The sequence below is a fragment of the Protopterus annectens genome, chromosome 13.part0 (assembly GCF_019279795.1).
Source record: "Protopterus annectens isolate FY-2018-M chromosome 13.part0, PAN1.0, whole genome shotgun sequence".
NCBI lineage: Eukaryota > Metazoa > Chordata > Ceratodontiformes > Protopteridae > Protopterus > Protopterus annectens.
This window is the reverse complement of record NC_056747.1, coordinates 582,298,289-582,315,126: the sequence shown is the minus strand read 5'-3', so window position 1 is coordinate 582,315,126 and position 16,838 is coordinate 582,298,289. Positions and strand designations below refer to the sequence as shown.

General features: G+C 38.8%; 1 protein-coding gene across 2 annotated transcripts in view; it reads right to left on the bottom strand.

Annotated features, from left to right (window-relative positions):
- The window catches only part of LOC122787495 (smoothelin-like protein 2), a 391,980-nt gene that overhangs the window by 57,257 nt on the left and 317,885 nt on the right, over positions 1-16,838 (bottom strand). For both annotated transcript variants that reach the window (XM_044054241.1, XM_044054242.1), the window contains exons 4-5: positions 13,815-13,874; positions 435-513 (exon numbers count right to left, since the gene is read on the bottom strand). In XM_044054241.1, the coding sequence (XP_043910176.1) occupies positions 435-513; positions 13,815-13,874 (139 nt within the window). The remainder of the gene's footprint in view (positions 1-434; positions 514-13,814; positions 13,875-16,838) is intronic.

Below are 16,838 nucleotides of genomic sequence, written 5' to 3'. Positions count from 1 at the left end.
GTACAGTCTTGTAGTAGCTTCACCTATACAATAATTAACAGCACATCTAGTTTTTGGATATGCAGACTTCCTGGATAGCTCAAGCACAGTCAAGAAATGACTATACAAGTCTATCTAATAAAACCAGTTTGTGAGCGATGGCACCATCTATCTCGTGCAGCATGGATGCCATGAAACATTAACACACATTTTCTTGAAGTTTGTACAATATTCACAGTCAGAATTATGCTTCCCACTCATCAATTGCACTTGATTTAAAACAGAGCATTGGGGTTGTGGATGGATGAATGGATTGTACTTCCAGGAATTACAGTTTGCTCTTCCTAGATTTAGAGTTTGCATTAGACTTTGTTAAACATAGTATTAGTTGCTGACTGTACTGGCCAGCACATGCCAATGTTAAGAACACCAGCTTCCATCACTTAAACTCTTACCTGCTAGAGCTGGTTTTTATTCCACTGGAGGTAGTAGAACTCACTGACGACAAAGACTTGGTGACTGTAATGCTTTTATCTGCCAAAAGTTAAAAAAAAATAAAATACAGATTTGTATCTGGACTTTCTAATGAGGAAGCAAAGAAAATAGCATGAACCTTAGTGAATAATTTATGCTGATATCATGATTTCGATATTTTGTCATAACAGATAAAACTGAAAAATGGTAAAAGGAAGTCCAGCTGCTTGGTTGAACTGAAACACAGAAATCTGTTCAGTGTCAGTGTGTGGGAAAGTTTGCAATTCTGGTTCAGCTGGCTCATACCGTTCTGGTGATTAACAAAATGCAGCTCCAAAACATGAACTCATATTTCTTCTGTTTATAAACCATGTGGAGCTCAGCTGTTGGGGCTAGCATACTGCAGGTCATTTCACTGCTGCAGGTACAGTTTATTTCTAGCTTCATCACTTCCTTGAAGACACCGCCATAACTGAGACACCAAATATATGCGCAGAGCCAAAGCTAAAAAACAAAAATCTGTCCACGGTACAACCTGCAATATCCATGTTCCACATTAAGCTTTAATCGAACTTGAAACAAATCCTACTAATACATGTCAGCTGACATCCAAGAGAAAAGAAAATACCAGGGATGCATTATTTCCTGTGTACTGCCACATTTCTATACAACTACTAGTCTAGGTATATAAATGGCAAGACAAAACCTTGTAAATCTATTTGACTATTAATTTGGACTGATATTTAAACTACGGCAAGTACTGCATATAAATTATGCCTGTATAGTAGAAGTGAGGGACAGAGTACATTCAAATCACAGTCGGTTCCCATTTCTTTCCTCTCACTGGCTCACATTTCTGAAACTGGAAAGCCAGATACTGGTACTATACTTTTTATCTAGACTTCTCTTGTATTCAGACTTTTAAACAAAAGGTATACACATGGAGTCATGTTATATGCCACCATATGGGACACTCGGGTTATATACTGCTGCCAGATGTAATGTTAACTTAAGAACAAGAAATATTGTTTCTTCTGGAAAGAATGGGGTTTTAACTACCGCAGCAGGTTATCTGATAATGTGGGGAAGAAATGTGCAGAACATTTCCTCCTCAATGTAATGGCGTGTGTGTGTGTGTGTGTGTGTGTGTGTGTGTGTGTGTGTGTGTGTGTGTGTGTGTGTGTGTGTGTGTGTACGCACATGTAAATATACCTCAGCAGTCTTAGTTACTTACATGCTGAGGAAAGTTATTCATGAATATTCTGCAGGCCGGCTGGTGGAACCTCAGGATACTAATTCTCTTGTTGATATACACAAGCATGGCCTGGGCACAACAGTTGTCTTGTAAATCTAAGGTGACACATTTCTATGAGTGGGTCTTGTGTGGTGCCCTCATGATGTACCAGGTGTTTGCAGTTCACCTAGGCTTAGGCAGTTATTCAGATATTGCAGTCCTCAAACAATTGGTGGTTTGGTGGTGAAATGAAACCATACTGGCTTCAAAACTGATTTGAATGGAAGTTGACAGTGGCAGAGAAAGTTGGTCTGTCTGGAGAAAAAGTGGTAACCAATACAGTGGCACAACATTCTGTGATAAGACTAATCCTCTCTGGCATATCAGTAATTCATGTCACACGAGCTGTACAAGATCATCATTTTTCCTGATGTTGTCAAGACTGAGGCATTCAGATATGGAAAAGTAAGTCTTCAATGATGAAAGAGAAGTAGCACAGCTTGCAGACGTGGTGCTATGATAAAGCTTCAATTTAACAGAAAATACACAAGGCTATATACTGACTGGTGTCAAGAAAATCAGGCATGCTTGAAGACATGGCACCAGAAGGACACAGAATAAAGGGATCTGGGAGGAGGAGAAACAGTCATTTGGCTCAATCAAGTAATGCAAGGTTAAAAGACCATGACAAAGGCCACAGGATATAGGGATACAAGTATTCCTGACAGGATTTACGAATAGAAGTTGACCCATGATTTATTGCCAGCAAACTTGACAATATAAACCCTGCAAATAATACACCAACAAACGTCAAAGTGATAACACAATTTTTTATTTTTTTTTGGTAGTGGTACAAGTCACCATGCACCTCACGCACACACTGGGGACTCTTGCCTCCACAGTGCCTTGCTTAAGACATTAATGCAATAGTTGCACAACTATGAAGAAAAAAGGGGCAGACTGCAAGGGTTCAAAACCTGCTCAAGTAGACTGATTTTACAGTACAACAAAAAAATGTAAAACCATTCCTAGACTTTTGCACTTCAGAAGTTAAAATTGGGGAGATTAAACCTGATGGGAGAGTTTTTTTTTTTTTTTAAACAAATATGTCTCCCTTCTTGGAATGACATACTAATCTTGCATTTGGACATACCATTAATAAGGCAATGACTGAAGTTCTGTGTATAATTCAGCTATCAAACATGGAAAGGGAGATTGAGCTGGAAGAACATATGCAACAGCAGAAGTGCTACGAACAACTGAGGAAGAAGGAAAGGGTGTGGACAGCTTAGCATCTATACACTGGAAGACAGAGAGGAAGAGGAGAAGAATATGATAATGGACATGGCACAATGTCATGAGGCATGTGGACATGGCACAATGTCATGAGGCATGTGGACATGGCACAATGTCATGAGGCATGTGGACATGGCACAATGTCATGAGGCATGTGGACATGGCACAATGTCATGAGGCATGTGGACATGGCACAATGTCATGAGGCACGTGTGATAGGTAGGTGGAGAAGAACAGGAATGGCAAACAAATGAGCAAAGAAACACTGGTGGCACATGGAAGAGAGGGAGAGTTCAAGCGGAGTTAATGAAATGCTATTTAACAGAGCAGTTAAGGAGAATCTTACAACTCGTAAGATGCAGTATTTGTAAACAGAAAGCTCCCAGGATGTCTGGGACAGATGGAGGAAAGGAGTGTGAGGACTGGACAAGAGAGGACCAACTGAAAATGGATTAGATGCAACTACTAAATGGGTATGATAACTCATCCTTCTTCCATCAGCAGTCTTGATTGTGTGTTTTATGCTTGTCACACTGACCACTGGTCAACCCAAACCTATAGAGAGATAAGGCTTTAAGGTGATCCATATAGGACAATGTGTTAATAGCCTGAATTCTGTTGGTGAGGAATACCTGTGAGTATTCTAAATGTTGCATCTGCCTGGTCAGGTACATGCTGATGGGAGCACTGCACTTAGTGATGGGTCTGACAAGGGCTGAGTAAGTGGTATTTTAACTTCCTTATACCCGGATGCCATACTCTTACTTATAAGTTGGGAGACTTAGAAACATTTTCTTTCTACCTTGGCTACATGTTGGTCAAAGGACAGATTACTGTCTACATATGTTCCCAGATTCCCAACTACTTGGTCAACTCTAAGGATTGTCTTATTGATAAAGTAAATAATCTCGGTTTATTTTTCCCAAAAGGCACTATAATGAACTTCTTGGTATTAAGTTTTAATCTGTGGCTTTGGCACACTTCATTTGTCTGTGTTAAACCCACTTGCAGGATGCTAGTGTCATGGGGAAAATCAATGATGGCGCCCAGTTTGCAGGCATCTGAAAACTTGGTGAGCCAGAGGCCCTTGATATTAGCCTTCACCTCAGGGAAGTAGATGCCAAACCGAAATGGGCTCAGTACAGAGCCCTGAAATACTCCTCTGATGAATGGATGGCCGATGTGATCTCATCTATCCTGACTTCCTGAGTCCTACCTGTGATCCAGCTGACAATCCAGTGAGTTATGTATGGATTTATTCCTAGTCTGAGTTTGTCAACAATACCTCAGTGAGGTATTGTATTGAACATCTTAGCCAGGTGTAGGCAGGTGGTATGCACAGCTTTCCTCTCATCAACTGCCTTGGTGACTCTCTTTCAAAGAACTCTACCAGGTTAAGTAGGCATGAAAATCCTTTGACAAAACCAAAGTGGGGTGTATCCAGTGTCTGTAGGTTGCCATTGTCTTTGTTGATCATTCCCATGATAATACATTCCATAGCTTTGCATATTAGACTAGTCAAGCTAACGGGTCTGTAGTTTCTGGAGTCAGTTAATGGTCCACCCAAGTAGAGAGAATTAACTGTTGCAGTCTCCCAGTCATATGCTACCTAGCCTGTTTTGAGGCTGTAGTTGAAAGTGGTTCTGATGGGTCACGTTTCAAGTTAAGGAGGCAACCCAAGATATTGCCTGGGCCCACTGAGGCTGTGTTTTGGCCTTAGTGAGTGCCACCATGACCTGTTCCCTGTTAACAGCTGGGGAGGTTATGCTAGTATGGATTTCACAGGGAGAGGCAGAGGAAGAGTGGAGGTATAGTTAGAGCTGAATTTGTCAGCTAGCAGGTTTGCTATGTCATACTGCTCAGTGAAGCTGGTACTATTTACTATTGGGTCAGAACATTGCTGTGTGTCACTTTTAAGGTTTTGGACATAGATGTGGAAGGTCTCGTGGTTATGTTTAGCCTATCTTGACCTTGTAACTGGCCTTGTTGCATTTAATTATTCCTAGTTTCCTGTTTAGTTTAATTAGTGAGCTCTTGTCATTTTAAGAATTGCTCATTCTGATTTTGTCCATGATTTGTTTCCTTTTGTTATATACCATGCTAAGGTTAGGATCCCACCAGCACAGTTTGTTTTGGGCTTATATCTGATCTGTACAGCAGCCTCTATGCAGCCATTTACATGGTTGTACAGGGTTTCTGTGAACAATTCAGCATAGGGTGCTGTGAACTTGGGGTTAGGAGGGGCACTGAATTTTGACAAACTGTCACTTGATAGGATGTATTTTGTTTAGAACAGTTCCTAACTGTGAGAAGTGTTGCTGGGTTTTTCATGTTGATTTTTATTTCTAAAGAAACAGCTCTGTGATCCGACTTCAGCAGTGAGAATGCAACACCACTGGGGGGGGGGGGGGTGCACCACTCCCCAATACTGTTGTGTACTAGGTCCAGTATGTCTGAACCTCTCATTGGAGTATGCACCATCTTGTCAAGGGTATTTGTGTTAAAGTCCAGAAAATGTTGTGCCTACAAGCTGAATGCAGTGTGTTTCCCAGCAAATTGAGAGATAGTTGAAGTCTTCCTCCAGCAGCTCTAGGTATGAGTTACAGGATTCTTGTGGCACAGATGGTGACCTATAGCTTGCTAATACATGATAAGGGACTTTATCGATGATTAATCGCACATGGATGAACTCTGGGCGTAATCCTGTTTAAACAATCTAGAGGGATACCTGTTGCTAATGTAGATGGAGACACCTCCACCTTTAGTCTCAGTTGCTGGTGGTCTAAATGTTTGAACAGTACTGAAGTCTTGCCCTTCTGGTGTACTTTCTGTGGCTTTAAACCATGTCTCAGTAATGGCACAGATGTCTATATTCTCCAGAGTGGAGAGAGTTTGTAGGGTGTGGTATACCTCTCAAATGTACAGATTTCGCAGAATGTCCAGATTTTTGCCTCATATTTTTGGTCCGTTTTTCATAAAATTTGGTTTTCTGGAAAATTAGTGGCAAATCATTGAAGACAGGAGTTAGAAAATAATGACAGACATTTGAGTTTCAGAGTACATACCCTTCAGAAAATTCATGCTAATGCAAAACCTGTTTGTTATTCTCTCAACTTTCTATGTTTGCAAAAGAAATATTTAAAAATCATCCATATTTTTGAGCCTTTGTCCCGCTTTTATTAATGGCTTTTTCCAGATTTCTTGCTGTAAGAGGTTGAGAGGTATGGGGTTTGGAGTTTCTTGTTAAAACTCCTAGCTTTGAGCAGCAACACCTTTAATCTCTTTTTGGTTTTATTTGCCAAGTTGGTAGCTGTGTCAATTTGGCATTGCCTAAAAAAGTTTCTAAGGCAGTGGATTAAGTTTTAGCCAATATCTGGAAGCCCGGGTGGGGGATAAGTTCAGACTATCCTTGCTAAAGTAACATGGTCTGCTAACCATGCCCTCCAATGATGACAAATATTACATCCCCCTGGAATGATACCAGAAACAAAGCCAATTGTTAGTCAACCAATTTTTGTTCATACTGCGGAATCATCCTTGGTGAATGTAGAATGCTGCTCAGTGCAAGGCTCATACTTGTCTGAAACGCATATTCATAGAGCTCCGTAATGTCCCTCTTCATATAGTCCAGTGAGGTACATCTCAGGTCATTTACACCAACATGGACTGCAATACAGTTATACTGGTACCAGTGGTGTACTGACTTTGATGCGTGCATAACCTAGTGGATCCTGGCTCCAGATAAGCAACTAACCGCTATCTTCTTCTCTTTGTCCAGTATGGTGAGTGGGGCATCTGTGCATCATTCCATGGAGTTCTCTATGACAAGCACCCTCATTAAAGAGCTTGCTTACCTTATGGGCTTTTATATTGGGTTAATTTGGGTGTAGGTGCACGTATGGTGTTTGGTGTTGCTTTTGGTGTGCGCTTTAGAGAATGCGGAGGATAGGGGTTGCTGTTTGTAAGCTTAGGTAGTCTTTGAGGTTTGGGAAGACTGCTTTTTAGTGTCTTTGGACAAGGTGGTCTGTGTGTGTGTAGTGGGCACTGTGTGGAGGATGTACTGCGCGTTCTTGACAACCTTATTTGCAAGCAAAATTTCTCCCTGAAATGAAATTGTGTATGTACATCTCTCACATACTGTTAGTTTATTTAAAGATTGAATGGTTGTCTGTGAACATGAGACAATTGCTGCATTGTCTCAGGATGCTCATATCTACCTAGCTGGCTATGGAGGCATTTGGAAATTGCATATCCAAGTTATCCAGACCTACATTAGAGTAGGCTATTATGGCTTGAGGACCAGGCTATACAGAGGCCTCCTAAGGTGGTATCTAGGGTTAGGGACTAGAGTTACTCATTAAAATGTCACTAGAATAAAACCAGTTTCTTAAACACACAGTTAGTTATCCATTGACTGAAAGTAGCTTTTTAACCAAAAATAAAGCATGCCATTTTCTATACAAGCTCAAAGAAACTAATCTACATTTAATCATTGTACTGTCTTTGGATATTAACATTGCAGTCAACAACTAAATTAATCTATGACAGCATATATATAGAGAAGTGCTACAGTTTCTAGCAAACTACTGTCATACTCACTAAACATTTTTAACATTCCTGTAAGGATGCAAGCCCCCTTCACTATGATCTGGGGTCTGTGTGTTCCCCATGCCCCTATACACTTACTTAGTCTAACTCAGAGACTGCAGCACCACAGAGAAACAGAAAACACAACCTTCTGCTCGTAAAACAAGCCTGCCCTTACTCTGAAGGGTTAAGACCTTGAAGCTAGGATAAATAATTAGGGTGCATTAGTGCATGAAGGCTTGATCTCCACATTGCAAAAGAATGAATACATTTGTACCTTATTTTTTGTTTGTTTTTCTACTGTGAATAACTTAAATGTTAGTTTAGTTTAAATATGACTGGTTTTGCTCTTTTGGCTATATACTTTGATTTTCATACATTGTTACAGAATATATTCAATGTTCCATTGTTTGAAGCTAACTCCATTTTGTGATGTCTACACTTTGAAATACAAGCTTTTAGAACCATAATTTAAGAAATAATTTTGGCGTTCAACCATTTAGTTAAAACTGCTTTGAGAAATTTAGTTTTAGTGATTTGTTTATGGCCAAATGATTATTTAAGTCAGTTAATCTTTGACCACCTGAACTAGGACCATTATTTAAAATAAGCCACCTGATTTAGCTGCCTAGCTATGGTGGCTCAGGCTATAATGTGCATTGTTTTAAAGAAGCACTGTGTTGTGGCTTCCAAGGTGATGTTACTCATTAAAGAAACCTCAGACTATTATGTGAAACCAATTTTTAATCTGTTAAATGCCAGCAATGGACATTTCACACTTAGAATTGTGCTTCATCACGCTACAAAACATATACACAAGTACAAAGTAGAACAACGTTTATAACCAACCAACTGCATTGCAAGTTCTTAATTTAACAAATATACTGTAGTGCTTCATAATAAAAGAACATTCGTTTTCCAACAAGTTTTTTTGTTTGTTTTGGTTTTGGAGACAGTGGTAAAACAGACTGTGTGCATCAGCATTAAAAACTTTAAAGCTTTTCTGTTGTTCCTTTATTACAAAATACTTTTATTTTATTATTTTTTTTACCATTTGAGTTGTGTCTAGTAGGTTGGTATGAATAGTTTGGTGTTAATCATACACTCGTGTCTGTATGACAAAAGTCCTATTATGTCTCTCATCTACTGTTATATGAACTTATATATACCCCATCTGGTTTGCCTGAAAATATCAAAATCTCACATTATCGAATCCCACATCGTCGAGACGAAATCAATGAAAGTCACTTCAGCGAAAGACTGGATCAGCGAAACTACTCCTAGGGTAAGTAAATGGTTGGCCAACAAGGTGAACTTTGACATTTTCCCAACTGTAGTTCGAGCTTGGAGTTGGTATATTTAGGTGTGGAGGGGGGTGAGTCGAGGATGGTACAGTTTAATTTTTGTGACTTTTGGTATTACAGATTACTTATCCTGGGAATATATTCGATGGTCCGGTCTTTTGCTGAAGTGGGTTTTCACTGAGTTTGTCTCGACAATGTGGGATTCGATAATATAGCAATAACCCACGCCTGGGTGTGGGTAATGCGGGATTTACCCACGGTTGGCGTGGTTTGGTCCCGAGGGCAACCAAACAAAGACAACCGTGGGTAAATCCCGCATTACCCACACCCAGAAGTGGGTTATTGCTATTATACTATGACATTATTTAAGAAAAGAAATAATTACTTTTCTTAAATAATGGCATTGTATAATGCCTCTTTGCTGCCCTTCCGCAGCTGTCTGGTATCCGCGGCAGTTCTGATGTACTGCGCATGCCTACGCAGTACATCAGAGCTGTGGGCAAAAGCAACGGAGAAAGCAAGATCTCCGTTGCTTTTTACTGTTTCACTATGTTAAATGGGTTTAACATAGCGAGACAGCTTTAAAATAAGCAACGGAGATCTCCGTTGCTTATTTTAAAGCTGTCTCGCTATCTTAAACCCATTTAACATAGCGAGACAGGTTTAAAAAAAAGCAACGGAGAAAGCAAGATCTCCATTGCTTTTTACACACTGTGTCGCTATGTTAAAGGAGTTTAACCTAGCGAGACAGCTTTAAAAAAACAACGGAGATCTCCATTGCTTTTTTTAAACCTGTGTCACTATGTTAAACTCTTTTAACATAGCGAGACAGTGTTTTAAAAAAAGACTTATACTAATGGAAAAAGTCCGGGCGACCGGACCTTTTTCCATTAGTATAAGTCAATTTACAACGTGCACGCTGGCCAATCAGCATGCACGTTTTGGAATATTAATGGAGGGTCATGGAATAATGTGGGATTTTGACAGTATGAAGTAGACCCACTCCCAGCTATTATGTGGTCTATAGCAGTCTTGTAGATATCAATATCTCTGCTAGTCTTAGTAGTTTTGCACAGTTTGTTATATCACATAACCATCTTTCATTTGAACCACTTTCACCTTTGTAAGTTGACATGGATTTTTCTCTCGACTCTTCTATCAGAGATCCTCAAGCCTCTTTAAATGTAATGCATTTAAAAAGAAAGGCATCATGCATCACTTTATGGACTTAAATCATGTTGTCCTCAAGGCTTCTATATGCACATCCAAACACTTCAACTTTTCTCCCTAATAGGATCCCTTCATTTCATTTATATCCTTATGTACGAACATCTGATCTATACCTTCCAATACATTCCTTTCTTCTTACAGGTCCCACATTGGGAGTTTGCGTTCTAAAGTCTATGTCAAATCTGCAATCACACAGTAGTATGAGGAGTTAAGGTTTTCTTAAATGTTATTGATCTAAATATCAGCCCCACAGTCTTGGGATAATTCCTTACAGCATTTCTTTACAGGATATAAAAAAAATATTTTTCAGTGTTACCCTAAACTCCTAAATTCCTCAAACTCCTATATTTCTTTACCAGGGAAATTGTTATAACATACTCCTTACAGTTTGTCGTTATTTAGGGATAGTTTCAAAATGTCAATCTTCTCTGTCACCTGATGGATATATTTCAAAATTCAGTAAGACAACACAACCTAGTTTAACAACATATTTAGATACATTATACTGCTGAATGAGAAAGAAATCATATGTGCACAGACAGAACAAATGGAGATCCGATACCGACTCCACTGATCATACTCATATGAAAGTCAGCATGCTCATCCACCTTAACTTTGCAGACTGTCAGTTATTCCTTTTTTCACAATAAACAGGATAATATGCTTCTGTCTGAGCTTGCAGAGGACAATGTGGTGTTGACCATCTTCATAGTCCTCTTTCAGGACTCATGCAGGTAGCCAATAAATTGCAGGAGATGCTGCTGAGAAATATGCAAGTTTTGGATGACAGTTGTCTCTGGAGACAAGTTAGTAGCTTAATGCAAATGCATCCCTGCAGGCAGTGCAGCAGTTAGTGCCTTAATGGAGACTTGAACTGTGAAGAACAAAACCCGCTAAGATCCACCAGAGTGGTGAAACAACAAAGGGTGACAACACACATTACATCTGACAAAAATGCATCTGCCAAGAGGGTTCATTTTCAGGTGGGTGCGTATAGGGAAAGTAAGGAAGAGATGGAGGTTAAGGATCCCACGTGACAGTATAACTAGAAGGGGAAGAGAGCAACTCCTGTGACCAACAAAAGCAACTGCAGTGCAGCAGAAAGATGGATATCATTGCCCTTGTATCCAGATACAGACAAATGACCTTTGCAGAAAAAAAATCAGGGCAATGCAGAATTATTACAATAAACTACTGAGGGGCATTCCAAAAGTAGTAGTGTCTGTACAATGTTGACACACTGTAGGACCTTCAGGCAACAGCCCTGTAATAAACCACCAGCACTATCATGCTATCTATTCCTAACCAAACTAGTGAAAAGTGTTGCATTTACTAGTGTGAATAAACAGATTAATTGCATTAAACACAGATTAAACTGAGAAGTTAATGCAAAGCTATGGTTTAACATCTACATTTTAGTGCTTTGAATACATTTATACCTCACTCAGACTCTCATTGCACCAATGTGTCACTTAACACCTCAGTAGCCTTAGTGCTGGTGATATTTAAGATAGCAAACATTTAGATTGAATAATTAAGGAAAGTTCCTGCAAAACATTCAAGTTGATGACAAACTCCAATATTGCAAATAAAATTACAAGATCACTGGAAAGTGAGGGAGAATTGAAAAGACTAAATGTGTGAGAATAAAGCAAAAAAAAAAAAAGCACACACAAGAAGAATGTAAGGCAACAGATGTTAATATCTATGGTCTGATGGCCGGGTTTTTATGGAAGAACAACATCCTGATACAGTAGCAGTAACAGAAAGCTGATCCCCTTGGAACTACCATCGGGATATAAACATGCTGAGGTAATATTTTCTAGAAGGGGCAGGGTGAATGAAATGGGGAGGTAGCTAACTGAAAAAAGTCATGTAACAGAGCAAAAAGAGACCAGGATACAAAAAATAATCCAAATGCATATGTGACTATTTGCTACCAAAAGCAAGCTACATAATGTGCTAAATTATATAAGCAAAATATTATTTTGCTATGATTTTGGTACTAAAATGAGACTGAAGTGGTGAAGCCACTGAATGAAAAAAGGTCATGACTGAAGGGTAAGTAATAGACTTTCCATTGTGCAACACCTCCAGCCTGGCATAATCTCTGTTTAATACACTGCCTATTAAGCACTGCCAATAGTAAATCTTTTGCCGGAGGTTACTGCGTTTTTAAACGTGTGAACTTGTTCCAGGCAATAGTCATCATTTGTCATTATGAAGCCTTACAATAACGTTTTGAATCAGTAAGAACAGATAACAGAGAGATTTAATGAGCAGTATAGATCTCTATTTTTACTCTCTCTTTCAAACCCCATAATACAGGAAAGCACAGTACACCTTCATTTACGTACACAACATTTTTTCATATTAAGTAATGCAAATTTTCTTACACTTTTACTTAATAATGCCTCCTCTGTAATTCTGGAACTTATTTCTCAGGCTTGCTTCATCTAAATATGCTTAAACTTTGTTTCTGTAACTTATTTTTCAGGACCACTTGCAACTGAAAATAGTCACTTTAATCAGTATATCTACCCAGATATCCAAGAAAAGGAAGTACAGCATTGTTGTTTCTTTCCATACATTTATCTAAGGATTGTCCAGCACTACTAGCACTCCTCTAAAATTTTGTATAATTCAACAGATGTTAATTTAATTACATGGAATGCATTCCCGGTGCCCCTCAATCTCTGATGACAAGTGCTATAGTGGAAGCACTGTCACAGTGACGTATCAAAATTTCTCTTGGTATTCATCTCCACCTCAACTCTGCACACCTACAGTCACACAACTGACTGCTTTCTTTAATGCATATCAGCTGTTTCATCAAACACCATGTTGTTGGACTTAACAACCAAACAAAATATTAAACATCTATCAGCACATTTTAATGATGATCTGAAACCTTGTACTTGCCTTTATAGATGTTAAATATTTTTTTATCCAAAGATGTAATATGAACTTTCTGCAATCTCACCTTATGCTTACCGCATCCTGCTGGTAATGACATGACCCTGCTTGTCAACTTACAAGCAGGACTCAAAAAAACACATTCTTGACCTTTACTTACATGAAAATCTACCTTCAAAACACATTTCTGTTATGATGTGATGAGTGCAAATTGGCATTTGTATTCAATAGGTTTTAGCTTCTCAAAGTTCAAGTATGTTTAACACAAAAATTCAGTATATCCATTTTACATACTAGTTTTGGTACCATCTATTGTAGGTATCAAATGAGGTGTGCTTAAAAACCACTAGACCAAACCTCTCCATCCTCAATACCTCTTTGCATGCCAGAATTCCTACAACAACAAAATTATTATGTAGTCCCTTGAATGAGACACACTCACCACAGCTCTCACTACAATACAATGGTGCAAGTTAGAGCAGGACTGGTGTGGGGGTGCAAAGTGGTTATGTAGTCCCCTGCATGACACCCCCTTTGCCACAACTCTTAATACACCCACAATGGTATAAACTCTAGACTGATGCAAGTTTGATTGATACATTAACAAAGTTTTGCTATTCATACTCTTATTATACATTAATAAGCTATTCTCGCATATCACATTTGTGAGGTCAAATTGGAATGTCATTTATAGTTTCTACTACTTTCCACTAATCAAGCTTGCACCAGTAAAGACCAGTATAAAACAGATACTGAACTGGAAAGTAAATAAGCAAAACACGAGTAGTTCTTACCAGGTGAAGTGAGAGAACCCATCGTCTTCACAGTACTTGGACTCCAAGACTTTCGGGAACCTAAGAAACATAAGATTAAGAAGATGGAACTTGTATAATACACGAGAACAAAAGTTAAGTGTTACATACTGCTAATAGTGCACTATTTGTGACATAATATGGTGGGGTAATTGTATTTTACAAACAAATACTGCATTACACTGGGTTGGATTAAGAACCAACAATTACTTTTGGCACATCCATGGTCTTTGCTTGTCAGACTCCTCTGTTTATCTGGCAATTGAGATTAACTGAATAGCTCTAGGCCACTTCCTTTTTTAGCGTAAAACATAACACTCACTTTGTTTTATGAAGCAATATTACTGATTGAATGCAGACTGTGAAAATGCCTTTTTGTGCACCGTTTGTCAAAAATTTTTTTTTTTCCCAAATTAACAACTTGTGAATGCCATCTCAAACTATGAATATTTTCACCAAGACAAAGAAGGACCAGGGTTACATATATTAAATCATGTATTTCTCCATGGTATACAGTGACAGCCAAATGAAAAATTTACAAGATTATTCACACACTATAATTTTTTCTCTAAAATAACCACTTCTTGGGAATCATTTTAATGGACCGAGATTTACAGTATTTCCTTTCAACAAATTATTCATAATTTTCTGTTTTTCACTACGTAGATAGAAAATGTTATAAGAGTTCTTGCTTCTCAGTATACCTGCAAACACCTGTTTGCCAAAAGTGTAGCATCAGACATCACTGCTACCTCACAGTCATTGGTCCTCGGCTGATGTAGCTTCGGAACAGAGTCTATGTTGTTCCTGTGTCTGCATGGGTTTCTCCAGGTGCAAAGGTCTCCTTCTACAGCCAAAAGACATGGCAGTAGGTAAGCTACTAAGATTCTAAACTGACTTTAGGTCTGTTTGTCCTAGAGAGCAGCTTCTAGTCTAGGATTTGTTCTCTGCCTTACACTCATGGACAAAATCCTGCTTCTACTTGATTGAGAAGTAAAACTGGATGTCATCAATATAATAATGATAATTCAGACACTGCTTTTTAAGTTATTTACATAGCAGTGATAGCTCAGACATTATCATTTGTTAGCTACAAAGTACTCATAACTCATATTACATCTTCTAATGATGTCTTCCAATGGAACCCCATATCCGTCAGAGTGGTTCAAAGATGAATTCATCTCAAAAATCACCTTCAGTTAGTGTCCTAAAAGTTAAGAAACAAGCTAACTGTGGACTGTGCACAAATACCATACTAGATATGTCAGTAAACTAAAAAGATCCTATCATCCACAGTATCAAATGCTGCAAGAGAGCTGAAGGAGCAGCAAAAGTGAGCAACACTGATTTCTCATCATAGGAAGATCATTTACAGCATTACTGAGTTCTGTCTCAGAATTACATTGCCTCTTGAAACCAGACAGTTCAATTAAGATATAAAATGTTTTGGAGATCCTGCCAATAAACTGCAAGATACAGATGGTTCAGTAATTCTACATGAAAGTCAGATACAAAGGATGATTTCTCTAGAACAAGAGTCATTAAAATCTCTCTTAGACTAGGAGGAAAACTCCAATTCTAAGGGACCTGACATTCGGGAAAATAAACAGACCCAGGATATCCAAGCTGTTTTTAACCAAACTAGTTGAACTCTGGGTCCAGTCTGCTGGCTGATAGATACACACTCAAAATCAAATCCAGTGACCACAGAGCACAAAAAGTATTAAAACTCAAATTAAGCAAAAATCAAGAGGCTTATGCCATGATTTTCCAGATACCAAGCAGTGGTACTATGGAGGGTTTGCTACCTAAAGAAATCAGTTTTAGCTGTAAATAAGAGCTTCACAAGCATAGGTTGAAAATTCTTTCCAGCTGATGAGATGGGCTTGAATGTGCAGCTTAACCACAATTTGGAAAAGATTTGCCTATCAAACAGAAGTGGAAGTATTACTGGAGAACAGTACTGACGTCTTATGGAAGAATCCTGCACGAGGGTCCAGAACTCTTACTTAGCCTATTTTTTCCTTCTGGAAGGAAGATGCACTTCATTTTGCATCCCATCCATCTAAAAGGCCAAAATTAATGGTAATACCATGGCTTTTAATCTCCCAAAGTGTCAAAGCATATCTGCATTGGGGGCTACCTGATGCAAAGTATCACTTATCACCTAATTACAGGTAGCCACCAATGTTTCTAGATCATTAACAATAAAAGTCATGGGAAAATGGTCAGTTAATTTAAGTAAACTTCTTAAATTCAAAAACTTGACCAGCTCATACATGGGAAAACTAATAAGAGGGAGCACTACTAAAAAGTGAGTTGACAAGGAAATTGGTGAACTCTTGCAAAAGTACCTACATCTCATGCAATGGATAGTAAATGAGGAGAAATCTGCATTATATTCCTGCCCCAAAGGGATACTGAAATGAGTCAGTATTTCTTCAAAGGACCTGGACTGCCTCCCATGTAAACAGAACAACATCTCCCAGTCACGTCCCATCTACAGCACTACAAAACTGAACTGCTGCCACTAAATGAGGGGCAAATCTGAAATCCAGCCAAGTGACTGTAGGAAATGCAAGATCAGCCTCAAGCAACAAGTTAGACATTATAGCCAATTTGCTGGTGATAGTCACTGCTCTACTGTAAGGCTCCTTGAAATAGACCAGCTGAGAAATCTTTCTGTCTATTGCCCTACAGTCTTTAGGTCCCATGGGTACCTCATGCAAAAACTCATACTCTAAAATTTCACCCTTGAGGAGTAGAACGTTATCATAGCAGTGCATATAGCCCCTGCCTATGGTCAGTCAATAGTAGCAGCAAAATGATTGGTCCCTGCTAAATATCAGTTTTGTATCACTTCTCTCCTATAAGGACTGCAAGCAGAATCAAAAATTGGTAGTAGGCCCCCACTGCCAGACAGACAATATTTTCCTAAAAGATCATGAACTAAAAAGACCAACAGCAGTCAACTTCAAATGTGAAGAAGAAGACATGTAAATAGTA